Source organism: Ailuropoda melanoleuca, chromosome 6 (genome assembly GCF_002007445.2).
Source record: "Ailuropoda melanoleuca isolate Jingjing chromosome 6, ASM200744v2, whole genome shotgun sequence".
In the NCBI taxonomy this organism is placed as follows: domain Eukaryota; kingdom Metazoa; phylum Chordata; class Mammalia; order Carnivora; family Ursidae; genus Ailuropoda; species Ailuropoda melanoleuca.
This window is the reverse complement of record NC_048223.1, coordinates 80,763,980-80,780,362: the sequence shown is the minus strand read 5'-3', so window position 1 is coordinate 80,780,362 and position 16,383 is coordinate 80,763,980. Positions and strand designations below refer to the sequence as shown.

At 52.7% G+C, this 16,383-nt stretch overlaps 1 protein-coding gene across 3 annotated transcripts in view; it reads left to right on the top strand.

The window, feature by feature from the left end:
• DLG5 (discs large MAGUK scaffold protein 5) overlaps positions 1 to 16,383 on the top strand; it is a 141,886-nt gene that overhangs the window by 45,345 nt on the left and 80,158 nt on the right. For all 3 annotated transcript variants that reach the window (XM_002918366.3, XM_034662757.1, XM_034662756.1), the window contains exon 2: positions 12,065 to 12,133. In XM_002918366.3, the coding sequence (XP_002918412.1) occupies positions 12,065 to 12,133 (69 nt within the window). The remainder of the gene's footprint in view (positions 1 to 12,064; positions 12,134 to 16,383) is intronic.

Below are 16,383 nucleotides of genomic sequence, written 5' to 3'. Positions count from 1 at the left end.
TTCACACACACCCCCCCGTTCATGCTCTCTCTCTTTCAAATAAATAAATAAATAAAATCTTTAGAGAGAGAGAGAGCGCGCGCGCACATGTGTGCATGCTGGAGGTGGGGGAGGGGCAGAAGGAGAGAGACTCTTAAGCAGGCTCTGTGCCCAGCAAGGGGCCCAACTCGGGGCTCATTCCTAGGACCCTGAGATCATGACCTGAGCCAAAAACAGGATTTGGGTGCTTAACTGACTGAGCCACCCGGGCGCCCCTCATTTGCCTATTTTTGAATCAGGTTTTGTTCTTGTTATTTTAGGAGTTCTCTATATATTCTGATATTAATCCTTTCTCATTTATGTGACTTGCAAATATTTTCTACCATTCTGCAGGCTGCCTTTTCACTCTGTTGGTAGTGCCTTTCAGTGTACAAAGTTATAAAATTTTCATAAAGCCTATTATGTCTGACTTTCCCTTTTGTTTCCCATGACTTTGGTGTCATATCTAAGAAGTCATTCCCAAATTCAGTGTCATAAAGCCCTATATTTTACTATGAGTTTTATAATTTTAGCTCTGATCTTTAGGACGTGGATTAATTTTGAGTTAATGTTTATATATGGTTTTATTTTATTTTATTTATTTTATTTTATTTTTTAAAAAAGATTTTATTTATTTATTTGACAGAGATAGAGACAGCCAGCAAGAGAGGGAACACAAGCAGGGGGAGTGGGAGAGGAAGAAGCAGGCTTCCAGCGGAGGAGCCTGATGTGGGGCTCGATCCCAGAACGCTGGGATCACGCCCTGAGCCAAAGGCAGATGCTTAAAGACTGAGCCACCCAGGCACCCTTGTATATGGTTTTAGATAAGGGTCCAGATTCACTCTTTTGCATGTGGATATCCAGTTTTCCCAGCATCATTTCTTGAAAAGACTGTTCTTTCCTCATTGAATAGTGTTGGCACCTGTTAGGATGATTTGAGCATTTGTGGGAAGTTCACTTCTGTTCCATTGGTCCACATGTCTGTCTTTATGCCGTTGCCACACTGTTCTGATTATTGTAGCTTCATAGCAAGCTTTGAAATGAGGAAGTATGAGTCCTCTGACTTTCTTCTTCTTTTTCATTATTGTTTTGGCTATTTGGGGTTCCTTGAGACTCCATTTTAATTTTCAAATGGGTTTTTCTATTTCTGCAGAATAGGTCATTGGACTTCTGATAGGGACTGCCCGGAGTCTGTAGATCACGTTGGGTGCTGTTGGCATCCAGTACAGTGCTCGCTCTTTATTCATTTCCTTGTGTTTGTTGTTGCAGTGTTTTGAATAAGAGTACTGGAAAAGGAGTTTCTGAAAGAGAAGAGGCCAGCAGTGAAGAGTAGGAGAGTGAAGGCAGCTGGGAACAAAGCACAGGGGCATCAGGGAGCCGGGGCCTGGGGTCTTGGGCAGGTTAGTGTTTGTGAGCAGTTCCTTTCCAGTTACAAAGCACTTTCAGCATCTGTAACTTCATTTGCCAGCACAACAGTCTGTGAGATACAGATGAAGACTTTTTGTAGCTCCGGTGTGTAGATGGAGAAACTGAGGCCCAGGAAAATAATTGGCCCCTGGCCACCCGTTAGTAGGTGACCAAGCCAGGGAGAGCCCAGGTCCATCCGGCTCCTGATCCTGTGCTCTGTGCAGTCACTTTGTACCTCCCACCCCTGTGACTGGGGTCCTGGTGGGGTCAAACTCATTAGGAATGTTGTGCGGTTGGGGAGGTAAGCGGTTCTCTGTGGTCTCAGAGTCCTGGGGACCCAGCGTGGTGGTCAGTAGTTCGTTTGTTCTTTCGTTCGTTCTTTCTTTCTTTCTTTCTTTCTTTCTTTCTTTCTTTCTTTCTTCTTTCTTTCTTTCTCTCTTTCTCTCTCTCTCTCTCTTTCCCTCCCTCCCTCCCTCCCTCCCTTCCTCCCTTCCTTCCTTCCTTCCTTCCTTCCTTCCTTCCTTCCTTCCTTCCTTTCTTAGATTTTATTTATTTATTTATTAGAGAGAGAGAAAGTGAGCATGAGCTAGGAGAGGAGCAGAGGGAGAAGCAGACTCCCCACTGAGCAAGGAGCCCCATGCGGGGCTCAATCCCAGGACCCTGGGATCATGACCTGAGCCGAAATCAGATGCTGAACCAACTGAGCCACCGAGGCACCCGGTGGTCAGTAGTTTTCGAGGCACCAAGCAGAGCCGATGGGGAGGGTGCTGTTGATGCTGCTGAAGGGAAAGGGGCAGAGACAGCAGCTCATTGCTGGTGAGAGCGAGAGCTTTCCTCCCTGGCCTTTGTGGGCTGAGTGTCCCTGACCTGTGCGGCCTGGGTATCATGTCCTTGCCTGCGTTGCAGCTTACGCCCTGAGACTTGGGCTGTTCCCAGAGCCATCATTCCCTCTGGCTGACTGCTCAGCCTACCCTGATCTCAGATTAATGGACAATGGCCATTTGGGGGATGATGTGGCATTAAGGGACAGTGGGAGGGAGACATTTGGCAGTTCTTTTGCCTTTAGTCTGAGCATTAGAGTCACGAGCAGGTTCCCCAAACCCTACTGGTTCATTCTGTTTGCCGCCTTCTAAGCCAGGATGGGAATATCTATCTGGCTTGTTCCAGAGAGTGCGCTGGTCTCCCTTGGGTGGACCAGGATGAGCTGGTGGCTGATGGAGTGACAAGGTTGGAGGGGTTGAAGCCAGGATGGGAGGACAAGGCTGGCAGCCGAGGTGTGGCAGAGATGACTGGAACCCATCTTCCTCTTCTTCCCTCCCACTGTTGGCCGTAGTGCCAAATGCTGGCGCATAAGCCGCTTTCTGGCACAGCCCCGCCAGAGTTTCCAACCCATCAGTGGTGACTCCTTGATGCTTCTCCTCACCTGAGCATTGTCATTGAGGAGGGGGATGGCTGTTCACACCCTCTGCTGTCCACTGGGACAAAGAACGGGTGAGTTTTGTTTTTTTCTGACCACAGTGGAAAGGAAGTAATACTGGGCTAGTGGATAAGAGTCACATGAATCTGGATCCGTCGCTTAGGAGCTTTGTGGACATGGGTGAGTCACTTAGCCTCTCTGCGCCTAGCCTGTATTTCGACATTTAGAAAATGAGTTAATGCTCCATTTCTCATAGTGTTGTTGGGATGATTAAATGAAATAATCCATATAAATAGTACCTTCCCTGGGATAAGTACTCAATAAATATTAGCTGCTATGAGTAGTCAGAATGCGGTAATTAGTACATTCAAGGAAAGCTGGAGCCCAAACACGTAAGGTGCCTAGTGCTCATTGATGGCTCTCCCTGTCCCTCTGACTCATTTCCATCCATCTCTTCCATACCCAGGGAAGTTCAGGGAGGGGGTGGAGTGCAGGTACAGTTTGCACTTGCTGTTCCTTTGCCTGAAACAATCTTTCTTCAGCACTCTGCCCTTCCTTCAGGTGTCTGTTCAGCGTGACCTCAGAGAATCCCCCCACCCTTGTACTGCACCAGCCACCTCTCCAACCCACCCCAGGCACCTTCCATAGTGTGCTCGCTACCTGCTGCAGGCTGCATTTGTTTATTCGTTTAGCCCTCTTCTTCCACCCCCACTCCTGTGAGTTCCGTGAGAGTAGGGACTCGGTCTCTCGTTCTCTGCTGCACCCCCAGGACCTCCTGGCACAGTGCTCGCTGAGCTCTTGGTGAATGAATGGGCTCTGTGTTTCCCTGGGGCAGACACATGCCTACCAAGGGGTGATGCCTTGCACAGAGCGCCCTCACTCCATCTCTCTTGAGGTGTGCTGACCGATGCCCGTGTGTGGTAGGTGGTAGGGAGGACTCTGAGAGGGTTTGGGCAGGCTGGAGGGATGCCAGGCACATACCAAGTGCTCTGGCTTGTTTTGTGTGACTCAGGACAAGGAAGACCAGGGATGGATTGGAGTTGGCCAGGGCCAGGCAGAATGGTGGAAGAGGGCAAAGGGGGTCTCCTTTTTTTTTTTTTTTTTTTTTTTTTTTAAGATTTTACTTATTTATTTGGGGGGAGGGAAGAGCATGAAGGAGGGGGAGGGGCAGAGGGAGAAGCAGTCTCCCCACTGAGCAGGAAGCCCAGTCTATCCCAGGATCATGACCTGAGCCAAAGGCAGATGCTTAACTGACCAAGCCACCCAGGCATCCTGAGAATCTCCTTATCCTAAAGGCGAGAAAACAAAGACACAGGGCTGTGTTCAGATACTGGGAGGGCACGCCCCTGCTGGAGGGTCAGGTAGCAGTCCTGAGAGCTAGGGTTTATGGGTTGCTTGCCCTGTGCCTGGCTCTGTCCTAGGAGCTTTACCTCTCCTTAGTCCTTTGGCCCTCGTACCCATCATTCTTCCTGCTTTATAAACGAGGACATGAGGCGCAGAGAGTGGAAACCACTTGCCCAGGACCACGCAGCACGGGGGCCTGGCTGGAGCTGCCCTTGTGTCGACGTCCCATGGTGGTGCAGGGCAGCACACTCCTGGTGGTAGTCTGTGTGGAGGAGGTAGGCTCTCCTCCCTTTACTGAGTAGTGGAAAGGGAGTCCCAGTGGAGAGCCGGAGGGAGCTGCTTCCTGCACATTGTGACGTGCGGTGCTGGTTAGAAGTCTGTTTTAGGGCAGGTGTGCCACAGTGAGTTGTCCATCGGCAGCATCGTGGGGGCTTGGCTGCCCTATGGGTGTTTGCATTGCTCTGGTTCCCTGTTCCCTCTTGCTGTGTCCTTGTTATTGCTAGGTCAGGACCAGGAGCTATCACAAGGGTAGTGGCCTGAGCTGTGGTTTGGGGGATGCTGGTCAGGCTTGGTCATGTTCCTTGGTGGGGAGCATGCCTCTAGATTATTTTATTTTATTTTATTTTATTTTTTTAAAAAGATTTTATTTATTTATTTGACAGAGAGTGAGCACAAGCAGGGGGGAGCAGCAGGCAGAGGGAGAAGCAGGCTCCGCATTGAGTAGGGAGCCCGACATGGGGTTTGATCCTGGGGTCCTGGGGTATGACCTGAGCCTTAACCAACTGAGCCACCTAGGTGCCCCTAGATCATTGCATTTTAGTAGGAGACTCTTACACGGTCCCAGTCCCCCTCCCCCCCAAATGCTGGCCTAGCCTCCCTCTCAGGGAGCCCACCAGACCCTGCTTTGGGCCACGTCCTAGGTGCAGAACTGTAACCCAGCCCATCTGGGAGGTGACAGAAGAAAACAGGGTTTGTTTTTGGTGACAGAAAGCCAGAACCGAGAGGTGTTCCCACCTGGCGTCAGGTTTGACGGTCCCAGTTCCTCCCGCTACTCCCATCCTGGAGCTTAGCCGCTCTGACAGGGAGACAACAAAGGTGGCCTCCAGCCTTTCCCAGCTGATGAGGGGAAGCAAGCTTTCTGACCGCTGTTTTTAATCTCTGGAAATTCAACAAACATCCATCATCTTGTGCCTTGGGGGAGGGGGGACTCAAAGGGCCTGACAGTGAGAGAAGGATCTTACTTTAATCTTACTGAGTGATCAGTTCTGGGCATGTATGTCTTGTTTTTCCTTCCTTTTCAGACTTTTGCTTTGAGGGCAGCTTTGGTGGGAGATGGGGGTGGGTCACAGGTGAGAGCACTGACATTTGGGAGTTTCCACAGGGTCAGGTAGTTTAGTTCCTTATCTCACAGATGATTCTGGAGTCCAGCGGGAGGCGGTTAAGGAATGAGCCTAGAGCCCAGAAGGTGTCCTTCACACTACCCTCTGGCACTTCTCACTTGCACACTTGAAGGTTAACACTCCACTTAGCTAGGAAATGAACACCCCCTTTCACCTCTGAAAGATGGGCTACTGGTTCTTACCATGACCTCAAAAAGGGAGAAGCAGGCATCCTTCTGTGATACTTGAGCAAGCTCGTTATTCTTGTTCCAAACTTTGCAGAGAATACGCCAGCTGTAGCTCAGTTGGGGAAGACTAATGGGGTCTTACAAACCTGACACTTTGGGGGGTGGATTGTGCACTCTAGGGGGTGCGCCGTCGCCTGACCCATAACAGCAGGACTTCTGTTCGTTGCCAGCCTCCCTGTGCCTCTCGGGGAGAAGGTGATTTCCCTGTCCTGAGGCAGGCATGTAGCGTGCAGGAAGCAGGACTTCCTTAACTGATATGCCAGACTCTGGCTGCTCCGTTCCGGGGCCATGGTCACTCCATACCTCTCTGACATGTCGGGGCTTGTCAGCCTCCTAGTTTGGGTCTCCGTGTCCACAGCCTTGCACCATAGTTTTAAAGGGAAGGAAGCTGAGACGTTGGGGAGGGGTGTGGCTGCACTGACCATGTGATTCTGCAGGAGGGCTTCTCAGCAGCAGAATTGGCCCTCCCTCCCAGCACCTCCCATGGTCCTTAGAAGCGGGGAGGTGTTCTCTGCACAGCACATAGCACTCTTCACTCTCTTGCCTCCTTCCTCATCTCTGTAACTCACGGAGTCGGTGCCTGTTGAAAGAGTGTGCCCGTGCTCTGGACCTGCCTCTGCACCCAGCATGGGCACGGGTGTTGGGGCGGGCAGGAAACAGTAGCACATGTCAGGGCCATGGAGCCATGGCTCCTCTCACCCTCTTCCCAGTTGCAGTCCCATCTCTGGCTCAGTCATGCCATCTCAACAATGCCTGTTGAGTGTCCTCTTGGTGGAAGAAGGAGGGCAGGGAGGGGACAAGTCCCCTCTGGGGGATGGGGGGGGGGTCCAGAGCAGGGCTGGCTCTGCTCTGAGGCTTTCCACTTGCACAGGGGGACAGGCTCTGTCTGTGTTTCTTCCAGGCTGAGTTGGCTTCTTGGGTACTTATCTAAGTTCACCATCTTCCAGCTGCAGCTCCAGGCAGCTTCCTCCATGAAGTCTCCCCTGACTGCGCTTCCACTTTGCAGACCCTGGCAGCAGTGTTGGGTGTAGGGATCAAGAGTTCAGACTTTGGGCTAAACTGGGTTTGTATATTGTTCATACTCTTACTGGCTCTATCAAGACCTTAAGCAAGTTTCTTAATTTTCTTAACCCTTAGTTTTCTCCTCTGTAAAATGGGCCTAGTGACAGCCTCAGGGTTGTTATAGGAATTCACCGAGATAAGTATGCCAAGTGCTCATGCAACTTGACACTGAATAGTGCCCAGTGTCTATTAGCTGCTGCTGTGCTATTATTACTATTATTAGCGAGTACTGTATAGTCTGGCAGTCTGTCATCCTGCCCCGTTTGACCTTGTCACGCTAGTGCAGCTGTCAGTTTCAGTAGTCAGAGGATTGAGAATGGTGGGGTGGGGAGGTCTGGTGTGACCGCAGTGGCAGCAGCTAGCATGGAGCGCGCTGGCTGGCTGTGCCAGGTGCTGTTTCAGGCCCTTTTCACATGAACTCTGTAGATTCCTCTATTAGGTAAGTAGTCCTACTAACCCATCTTACAGACGGGCACATGGAGGCAAGGGGGCGCCCAGGGACTTACCTGAAGGCACACAGCTGCGAAGTGGCAGAGGTGGGAGGCTGGCGCCCATGGGGGTGTCCTAGTCATTATTGCCTTCTTTGACTGCCGAGCAGCCCAGGCTCAGAGAGGGGAAGGGACTTCTGCAGAGTTTCACAGCGGCTGGATAGCCTCTTGAGCCCCTGGCTTGTCTTCTTTTTCCCAGGCCTGGCCCCTGGGTCTTGCAGGGCTCAGGCTCGTGGCAGGAACCTGATGGGCATGTGCAAGTACAAGAACTTGGGCGCCCTCGGTCATCTGTGCTCTGGCTGTGGTTCCTCAGGTGTGAGCAAGGGAAGGGTGCCAGGGCGAGGCTGCCTGCCCCCCCAGGGGACTCGCAGCTTGCCTTCACCCTCCCCTTCGCAGGTGCTTGGGGGCTGGTTCGCATGTGCTCCCGGTGATCTGGAGCTGTCTCAGGTCAGTGCGGCAGGCCAGCCTCTCCTCGCCCTCCTGGAGCATAGGGAGGCTCTGCGTGCTGGCTCAAGCCTGGAACAAGTCCCTTCTGCTTACAGTTTTCATGGGGAGGAAGCATGAGTCACCGGGGCCTTTACGAGCTCCAGGTGAATGGAGGGGTGTATTAGGTGACAAGCTAAGTTTGTCACTCTTGGGCCCCACAGGCTGCAGGCTGGGGCATTCTGTTATCGCTTGGGTGATTTTACTGGAAGTTCTTTTGAAGTGGTCTCCGTGACCCAATGGGGCTGAGTCACAGAGTAAACGCAATTAGCAGGGGCTGGGCTCTTGGGAAGGATGCAGGCAATGTGTGGGTCCCAGAGTTGGTGGGCTCTGTTTCAGGGCCCCTGCCATGGCTTGCATTGGCTTCCCACCCGATGACACTGGTGAGCCTTGGTGCCCTGCTGCCCTGCATTTATTCTGTCTGTGGACCCCCATGCCCAGGGGGCTTGTCAGAAATGCAGAGTCTCAGGGCCCCCTTAGCTGTCCACATCAGAACCTGCACTTTGCTTGGGTCCCCCGGTAGTCCCAATGGTAGTAGAGACCTTCCTCGTGTCCCTCTCTGGTTACATGTCTATGAAAAATCTAGGCTCATGCTCTGTCTCCTTTCCTGAAAATGTTTCCAGATCATCTGACTTCTGGGTCCTCCCAGGACCTGTGCACAGGCTTGCCTGGGTTTGTGGGAGCGCCCTGAGTGGCAGTGCCCGGCTGTCCTGGGAGGGGAGCGCGGGGGGGCACATGGGAAGGGAGTGGGGGCGGTGCCAGTGGGGGCACCGGACTGATTCCACAGCCCTTGTTAGTCTGGGCCTCTCTGCCAGATGGAACGTATGCCTTAGGTTTCAGGGCACGTGGAGTGCGAGTGCCTTCAGGGAGCTCCTGAGGAAATTGTGGGGGGCTGGGAAGCGTGCACCCGTGAGATGAGACTCCTGTTGGCCTCCAGATTTGATTGTGAAACCCCAGAGGTAGATGACGCCCGACACCCGCCCTTCAGAAGCCACTGGCTTTGAAAGGACACCGCGTGACTTTGGAGGAGAGTGTCTCCTCTTGCCTTTTCCCGACATCCTGACCACATAGGTTTTTTAAGACAACAATAGCAGCAGAGACAAAGCATGACCAAGACAACGTCGTCTTCGGGACTTTTTTTCCCTCTGAATGACGTCTAAGGCCCTGGGAACATTGTAAAAACTGGGCCCTGTCCAATTTTCATCACTCCCTGCCAGCCCCCAGCTCCTAGGAGCCCTGCCAGCCGACTCGGGGGCGGAGATGCCCAGAGATGAAGATAGAGATGTCACGCCGCCCCCAGGTCATGCCCCAGCACCTCAGCAGGACTTTGGGGATGGAGAAGAAGAACAGAATGTGTTGGTTGGCCAGTTGACTCCCCCAGCCAGGGAGGGAGATGGGAGGAGAGAGACAGGGATGTCTGCCAAGTTTAATTAACAGTGGAAACTGGCCATGGGGGAGGAAAGAGACGACTTGATGAGGAGGGGTGCTTTACTGGAAGATGGGGCTCTGCTGATGCCAGCAGTGAGGACGAAGCAGGGGTTCCTGCAGGGAGCGTCTGCCTGCGCGGGCCCTGGTGTCGCAAGCACGATCGTGCCCAGCTCGGAGATCCGGGAGGTGTGAGTGGGAGAGTTTATTTGTGTCTGCTTTTCTGAGTAGGCATCTTTCGAAAACAGTCCACGAACATACCAGCTGGCTAGCCTGCCTTGTCCCTGTAAAGAAAATAATAATTAGGACACTGTCGATTGAGTTGAGAAAATCGGCATTGTGTTGACGTTTTGTCCTTTGAAGATACCAACGGAGTGCCTGAATTCTATCTGACGTTACTGCACCGATTCTTATGCAATGCCTACTACCATTCATGGTACAGGGAGAGAGATGATTTGAGAAATTTGTGGCGCTCATTGTTTTGTTGAGACAAAAACTCAGAAATGTTGAATGGACAGCAAAACAAATCGTGTGGGTGAACTTGAAATACAGGAGGTATTTCATTGAATGTTGCTGTTCGTTTTTTGGTGGGATTAAGGGATTTCAGGGCTGAACAGAGTTTTCTGGATCCTTCTCCCTTGAGTGTTGTGCAGAACCCTGCTGTGGCCTCTGGGCCAAGTGGGCAGCGGGCCTCGGTGAAGTGAGGTGTGAGCTAAGGAGGGTCCCGCCCTTCCCAGGTCTCTTCAGACTGAGCCAGCCCTGACTGTTGGGCTCCCCACCTGCGGCTTCTCCAGCACCTCCCTGCCGTGGCCAGGCCTGCTGCCAGGGGCCGTGTGGCACGGGTGGATCCCTTTGACGGTCCTGTCTGAAGACAGAACATCTGTCTACTCCCTAAGTCATCCTCTTCAGTCCACGCAAAACATCCATAGGTTCTTTTTTTTTTTTTAATTAAAAAAAAATTTTTTTTTTAGAGCGTTTTGGATTCACAGCAGAATTGGGGGGAAAGCAGAGAATTCCCACATGCCCCCGCCCCCACACACGTACAGCCTCGCCCACATCCTGTACCGGAGTGGTACCTGTGTTACCATTGATGAGCCTACACTGGCACGTCGTTGTCACCCAGACTTTGTAGTTTACATTAGGGTTCACGCGTGGTGTTGCACACTCCGAGGGTTTGGACAAATATATAACAACAGAACACCCACAGCTTCTTAAGACAGTCTCAGAAAATTTGATAATGAGGCCACCAGTCATGCCCGGCCTGAGGCCACCAGTCATGCCCGGCCGCTGTCTTAGTTCTCGCCGTTACCAAAGTCCCTTTTCCTTGTTTTTTCTTTTTGCTTTCTGCTTTCATCTCTTTTACTGGGGGGCATTCCTGCCAGCTCCCCTGCACACCGGTATACCAGGGCTGCCCGTCTGTCTGCCCTACATCTCCTCCCCCCGAGTTTTCCCCTCTGCTCGGGGTCTCTTGTCACCCTTGTGGTCTCCTCCCTCCTGTCCCCACAAGTCTCTTCCTTCTTCTCCCCTGCTTCCCCCCAACTCTTCATCCTTCTCCTGTCCCTTCAGAGGGTGTGCAGGTATTGGGTAGCTGGTCAAGAGTTGAGAGAAACCTTAAATCTGGCCCCCATGTTTCTGGTCCCCGAGCTCTAGATCTCATTAGTTCTTGGCCGCTTTTCCTCATCAGAGCCTGAGTCTTGTTCAAAGGCTTTACTGCAAAAATCCCGTCTCTAGCTTACACTCTCCCCTTCTGCCCGGTGCACACACCTCTTCCCTCTGGTTCCAAGGACAAAACATTGCATTCCTGCCGTTATCTTGTTTTCTTGGACCCACTGTCTGTGCCTGTGGTGCTTTTCTCAGTTTCCAAGATTGTCTCAGAGTCGGTTTTCTCTCTTAACTTGGTGTCACTGTAGTCACAAGCAAAGCACGCTGTCAGGGGAAAGTGTAATCCTGAGATGGAATGGGGGAGAGGACTTTACAAGCCGTCTGGTTGAACCCCTTCCCTGTACAGGCCAGGGAGCAGACTTCCAGAAAACAAGCGACTTGCTCATTGTGACCCAGCTACTCGTGTGCGTGAGAGCTGGTTCGGAAATGGGGTTTCTTCACCTAGAGGTTATACTGATGCCAGGTGGGTTACATCCTAGCTTAGAAAATACTCGAATTCAAACCAAACTGTGGTGTGGCACGGTTGTGTGTCCAACACCGAGTTAACAACATTAAAGTGTTGGCCAGAAAGGGTCATGTACTGCTCCTTGGCTTTGGTGACAGTGTAATTGCTCATAATTTTATGAGTGACTTTTAATAAGGGGGCAGTCTCTGACTAAATTATTAAGGACAGAACTTGGGTACAGTCAGAACCCAAGAGCAGAACAGTCGGGCTAAAAGAACAGATAGTTCGTGGATGTTTAACTTCCACTCTGTTGCTCTCTGCAAGGAAGCCAGCATCATACTGATAATCCGTAGGAAATCCCCAGACCTTATTTTAACCTGGGGGCGTGTTGCTCCCTTACTAAGCTTTTCCTCACATGTCTTAAGGAGAGCCAGCTGACTGGCTCTGGGTTCCCCTCTGTCTGCACTTGCATAAGTTTCCAGGGCAGGTGGGTAGTGGAAGGGTGAGGTGAGAGGCCAGGCAGAAATACCATGGACTAGACCCTGTTGACCACACCTGCCTGGCCCCTTAGACCTGATTTCTAGTCCCTGATGTGGTGCTGGTTCTCAGTCTGGTGCTGACTGAAGATCAGTTGGCCTGACAATAGTTCGGGGTCAGTAACAAACGGTTTGTCCTTCTGTCCCCAGGCTCCACCTACAGCGTCTTGTCCATCATGCCCTCAGACTCAGAAAGCAGCAGCTCCCTCAGCAGCGTGGGTGAGTATGACCTGGGTACCCCTCCTTCCTGGAGGGCACCGGGAGGGTCGGGAGGGGGGCTGAGTGTGAGCCGAGGTGGCCCCGAGTCTGCAGGGTGGAAGGTCGGCCTCACCTGTCAGCTGATTCATGGGGCCATCTTCTGTTGATTCCATTCACACCTTCTCCCATCAGCAGCATGTCCTACTAATGGGGGCGGCGGGGGGAGCAGGAGTCTGGTGCTGGCAGGTGCTGGGAGGGGGGCTGTGTCTCACCATTCCTTCACTTTGTCAGGGCATGGGACTTCTCAGCTTGTTGTCCCCCCCCAACCCTGACCTTGTGCCTCAGTGACCACTGACCATGAGAATGGCCCCTTTTGGGACTGTCCTTTGTAAGCAGGAACAGCCCCCTGGGCTGTGTGTTGTCTTGGGGACAGGAGTAGCCCATCCATGTGTTTCCAGAAGCCCACAGCTGGTCCTGCTTTCCCTTCACTGAAGATGTCCCAGTGGGAAGGTGTCCTGGTCTCTCAGCCTTCCCATACCTCTGGGACCCATTCCTGCATCACGTGCCCTCTGTCTAACACCCTTGTGTGGTTTCTCATGTCCCGATCTGACCCTGATGGATGCATACACCTTGAGTGGAGAGTCTTGGAGTTTCTGTAGTCAGAAGGGCCCCAGGAGGTCATCCGGTGCAATGATTTTATGCCCTCCACATAGACGGGGAAATTGGTGCTCTTGCCAGGGACTCCAGACCCAGTCCGGGGCAGACCTTTTATGTGTTAATTCGACGGACACTTACCTAGCCCCTCTGCCGTGCCAGAAGTGGACTTGGAATGTGTGAGGACTAGGGCAGACGTGGTCCCAGTGTCTGTGGATCTTAGGGTCCACGGGGGAGACAGTTTTGTGAGTGCATACCGTGAGCGAGGTCAGCCTAGTAAGACTGGTCCCAGTAGCGACAGAGCGCATTGTTTGCTAGGGCTGCCGCAACGGACTGGCTTGCGCAGCAGGACTTCATTCTCTCGCGGCTCTGGAGGCCCCACATGGACGGCATCGGGGTAGGGCCTGTCCCAGGCCTCTGTCCTTCCTCCTGCCAGGGTGCTGACGGTCCTTGGACCGGATGTTCCTGACTTGTAGATGTGTCATCCCATCTCTGCCTTTGTCTTCCCATGGTGTTCTCCCCGTGTGCGTGTCTGTCTTCAAATTTCCTCTTTTCAAAGGGACACCAGTCCCACTCCAGGCTGACCTCATCTTCACCTGATCATCGGCAGAGACTATCTCCAGTAAGGTCACATTCACGTTTACTAGGGGGTCAGGATTTCAACACTTTTGGGAGGACATAGTGAGATCAGGCACAGGTCCCTCATCCCTGTCCAGGGTTTAGGGAGGACTCTGCCTGTTGTGAGGTCGTCAGCCAAATGGTGGGGTTGTTGGAATTTCCAACATGGGACTGGCCCCCGGGAGGCCCCTTGGGGTGGGGCAGTCCGGAGGAATGGAGCGGTGACATGGGCTTTTGTAAAACCGCAGCGGTTGAACCCTGAGTGCAACTCTCTTTCGTCCCTCATGCCTCACCCTTGGGAATAAGGTACAGTGATCTAACAAACAGATAGCTGACAGACTCATCACGTCGACACTTCAGGGCTTAAAGTGCTACCTTTCTTAGGAACGTTTGCATTAGTCGCTCCAAAGAGAGAGGCATTAGTTAAACCACAGCAATTATTGTTAATAGTGGAATTTCAAGGAGGAGCGTGGAGATATTTTTTATGCAGCTGGACCACCGCATACTCTGGAAGAAGCTTCATGTCAACCACCGCTGGTTGGTTCCACACGTACCTGAAGCTGGTGCAGTCCTTGGGAGGGAGGGGTCAGCAGTGTCCCCAGATACTCGTGGGCAAGCAGGAGGAAGGCAGTGGTGTGGACTTCCTGCAGTGGGCTGAGCCTCGGTTGTTGGTGCCCAGATCTTAAATGCGGGTGGGTCTGGTTGCACCCCCTTGGGTCAGACCCTCTTCGGCTCACTGGGACCCAAGTCTTGCTTCTCTTGTTCTTACGCCAGCAGTTGACATTGTCCTCGGGGCGAGTAGCCCCACTTTTCTGCAGGCTGACTTCAATGTCCTCATGGCTGTGTTAGCCAGGAGACCTTTAGCTGTAGCAGTAGGGAATACCTGCTCACACTGCCTTAAACAACACAGAAGTGTGTGCTGTCACGTAGGAAGGAAGAAGCTACCGAGGCTGGGCTGAGTGCCTCGGGACGTGGCTCTGTGAGCCTGTGTGTGTGTCTTGCCCTCAGGCTGATGGCAGGGCATCTGTAGGCGCAGGTCCAGCTGTCACAGCTAGACCTGGCCTTGTTGGAGCCACTAGCCACAGGTGGCTATTTAAATTCAAATGAATGAAAATGAACTAAAATGGAAATTTCTTGTTTCAACAGTAACACTTCTTACATTTCACATGCTCTCTGGCCTCCCTTGACGAGTTGCTGCCGTTCTGGACAGAGCAGATAAAGGAACACCTGTTATCACATGGTCCAGAGGATGAAGAAGGTCCTCTTGTGTCTCCTTGTCCACAAAGCAGCCTGCTGCAGAAATTCTTCTGCAGGGTCTCCTCACACTGACCGCAGCTGGATCGCTAGTCTGTGCCCAAACCAGTGGCTCATGCGGTGTGGTCCCTGGACCAGTAGTCCTCCGGCCCTTGTTAGAGAGGCAGATCCCTGAGCTCCGCCCCATACCTGCTACATCAGAGGCTCTGACAGTGGGTCCGTCATCTACATTTAACAGGCTTCCCGGTCTGAGATGGGCAGGCCTGACTTCATCCCTGGCGAGGGCTGGCTTGGCCCTGTCCCTTGGAGTGGCATGAGCAGTGCGGTCAGCCGTGGGGACCGCTGCTGCGCCTCCTGGGGGATTCCTCTGGCTCAGCCTCACCTAATGACAGGCGATGCTCTTTTGCCGGTCAGATGGAGACTGGCTGTTGTTGTTTGTTCACAGCCTCTCTCCCCAAAGCTTAGGAAAGGCAAGGCAAGAGCAATGTCTTACGATAAAAACATCACCTCTGTGGGACGCCTAGGTGGCTCAGTTGGTTAAGTGGTCCTGGGCTGGAGCCCCACATGGGACTCCCTGCTCAGCAGGGAGCCCGCTTCTTCCTCTGCCTGCTGCTCCCCCTGCTTGTGCTCTCTCTGTCTCTGACAAATAAATAAAATCTTTAAAAAAAAACAAGACAGCAACAACAAAACATCACCTGGGCTTTGCCACTTAGGTCTCCTTAACAAACACCATTTGGGTGAAGAATGGCAAGTTACAGTCCACGTAAGAGAAAATTGGTGGGGGAAGCCTTGGGTGTTGCACCTTCTCTGCGACAGCTGGTGCCTGGGCAGCTGCCCTGGCTCGCGTCAGGTCTGCAGGTGGCCTGTCCCCTTCCAGCCTTCAGCTTGACACGGCTAACGGCTCACCACGCCTGTGCTAACCTAGAGTCTTTCTGCGGACTCCTTTCCCGGCAGCTTCTGTCTGCTGAGTGCGTGTGGCTTCTTGGAGGCCTCCCCCATCCCGTGCAGCCTGGCCGTGGGTAACCCGTCCTGTGGGTGGGCCTCACGGATCTGCCCTGGGAACATACTCTCATTTCAGGCCGCTGATATTTTTCTAACCCATTCATCCTGATCTGATTTCTCAGGTGCCTTTCGTTTCTCTTCTGGGACAACAGGGGAAGTTTTAAGGAGAACAGACATCCTTGGGTAGCATTTATAAAATAAGCTTTAAATTTTACACAAATTGAAGCAGCAGGAGAGGTTTCTTGTTAAACAAAGAGGTCTCTTGGCTTGTTGGCGGGAGAAGCAGCTGGAGGGCTTCCTCTGTGTCCCAGTGAAGATTCCTTGAAAGTGCAGCTTTTGGTTGGCACGAGAGGGTGGGCTGAGTCATCATGGAGGCACGTTCTGCACCCTGACTCCGTGGGCCTTCTGACGCTTCCTTTCCTGGGCCTTCTGGGTCGGGGGCCTGTTTTCTCAGTTCCTTCAAAGAATGGGAGCCCCTTCTTCTCTTAGAGCCCGTGCTTAGTGCTTGTAGGGGTCACAGAGTGCCCTGGCCCCTGACCTCACAGTCTAGCAGGTGTCTCAGTCCGTCCAGGCTGCCAGGACAGACCACCCCCGACTGGGCAGCTGGGAAATAACACACATTTATTGGTCACAGTTCTGGAGGCTGGGAGTCCAAGATGGAGGCAGGTGCTGTGTCTGGCGAGGGCCCGCTTCAGGTTCACAGATGGCGTCTTCCTGCTGTGTTGTCACGTGGAGAAGGGGGG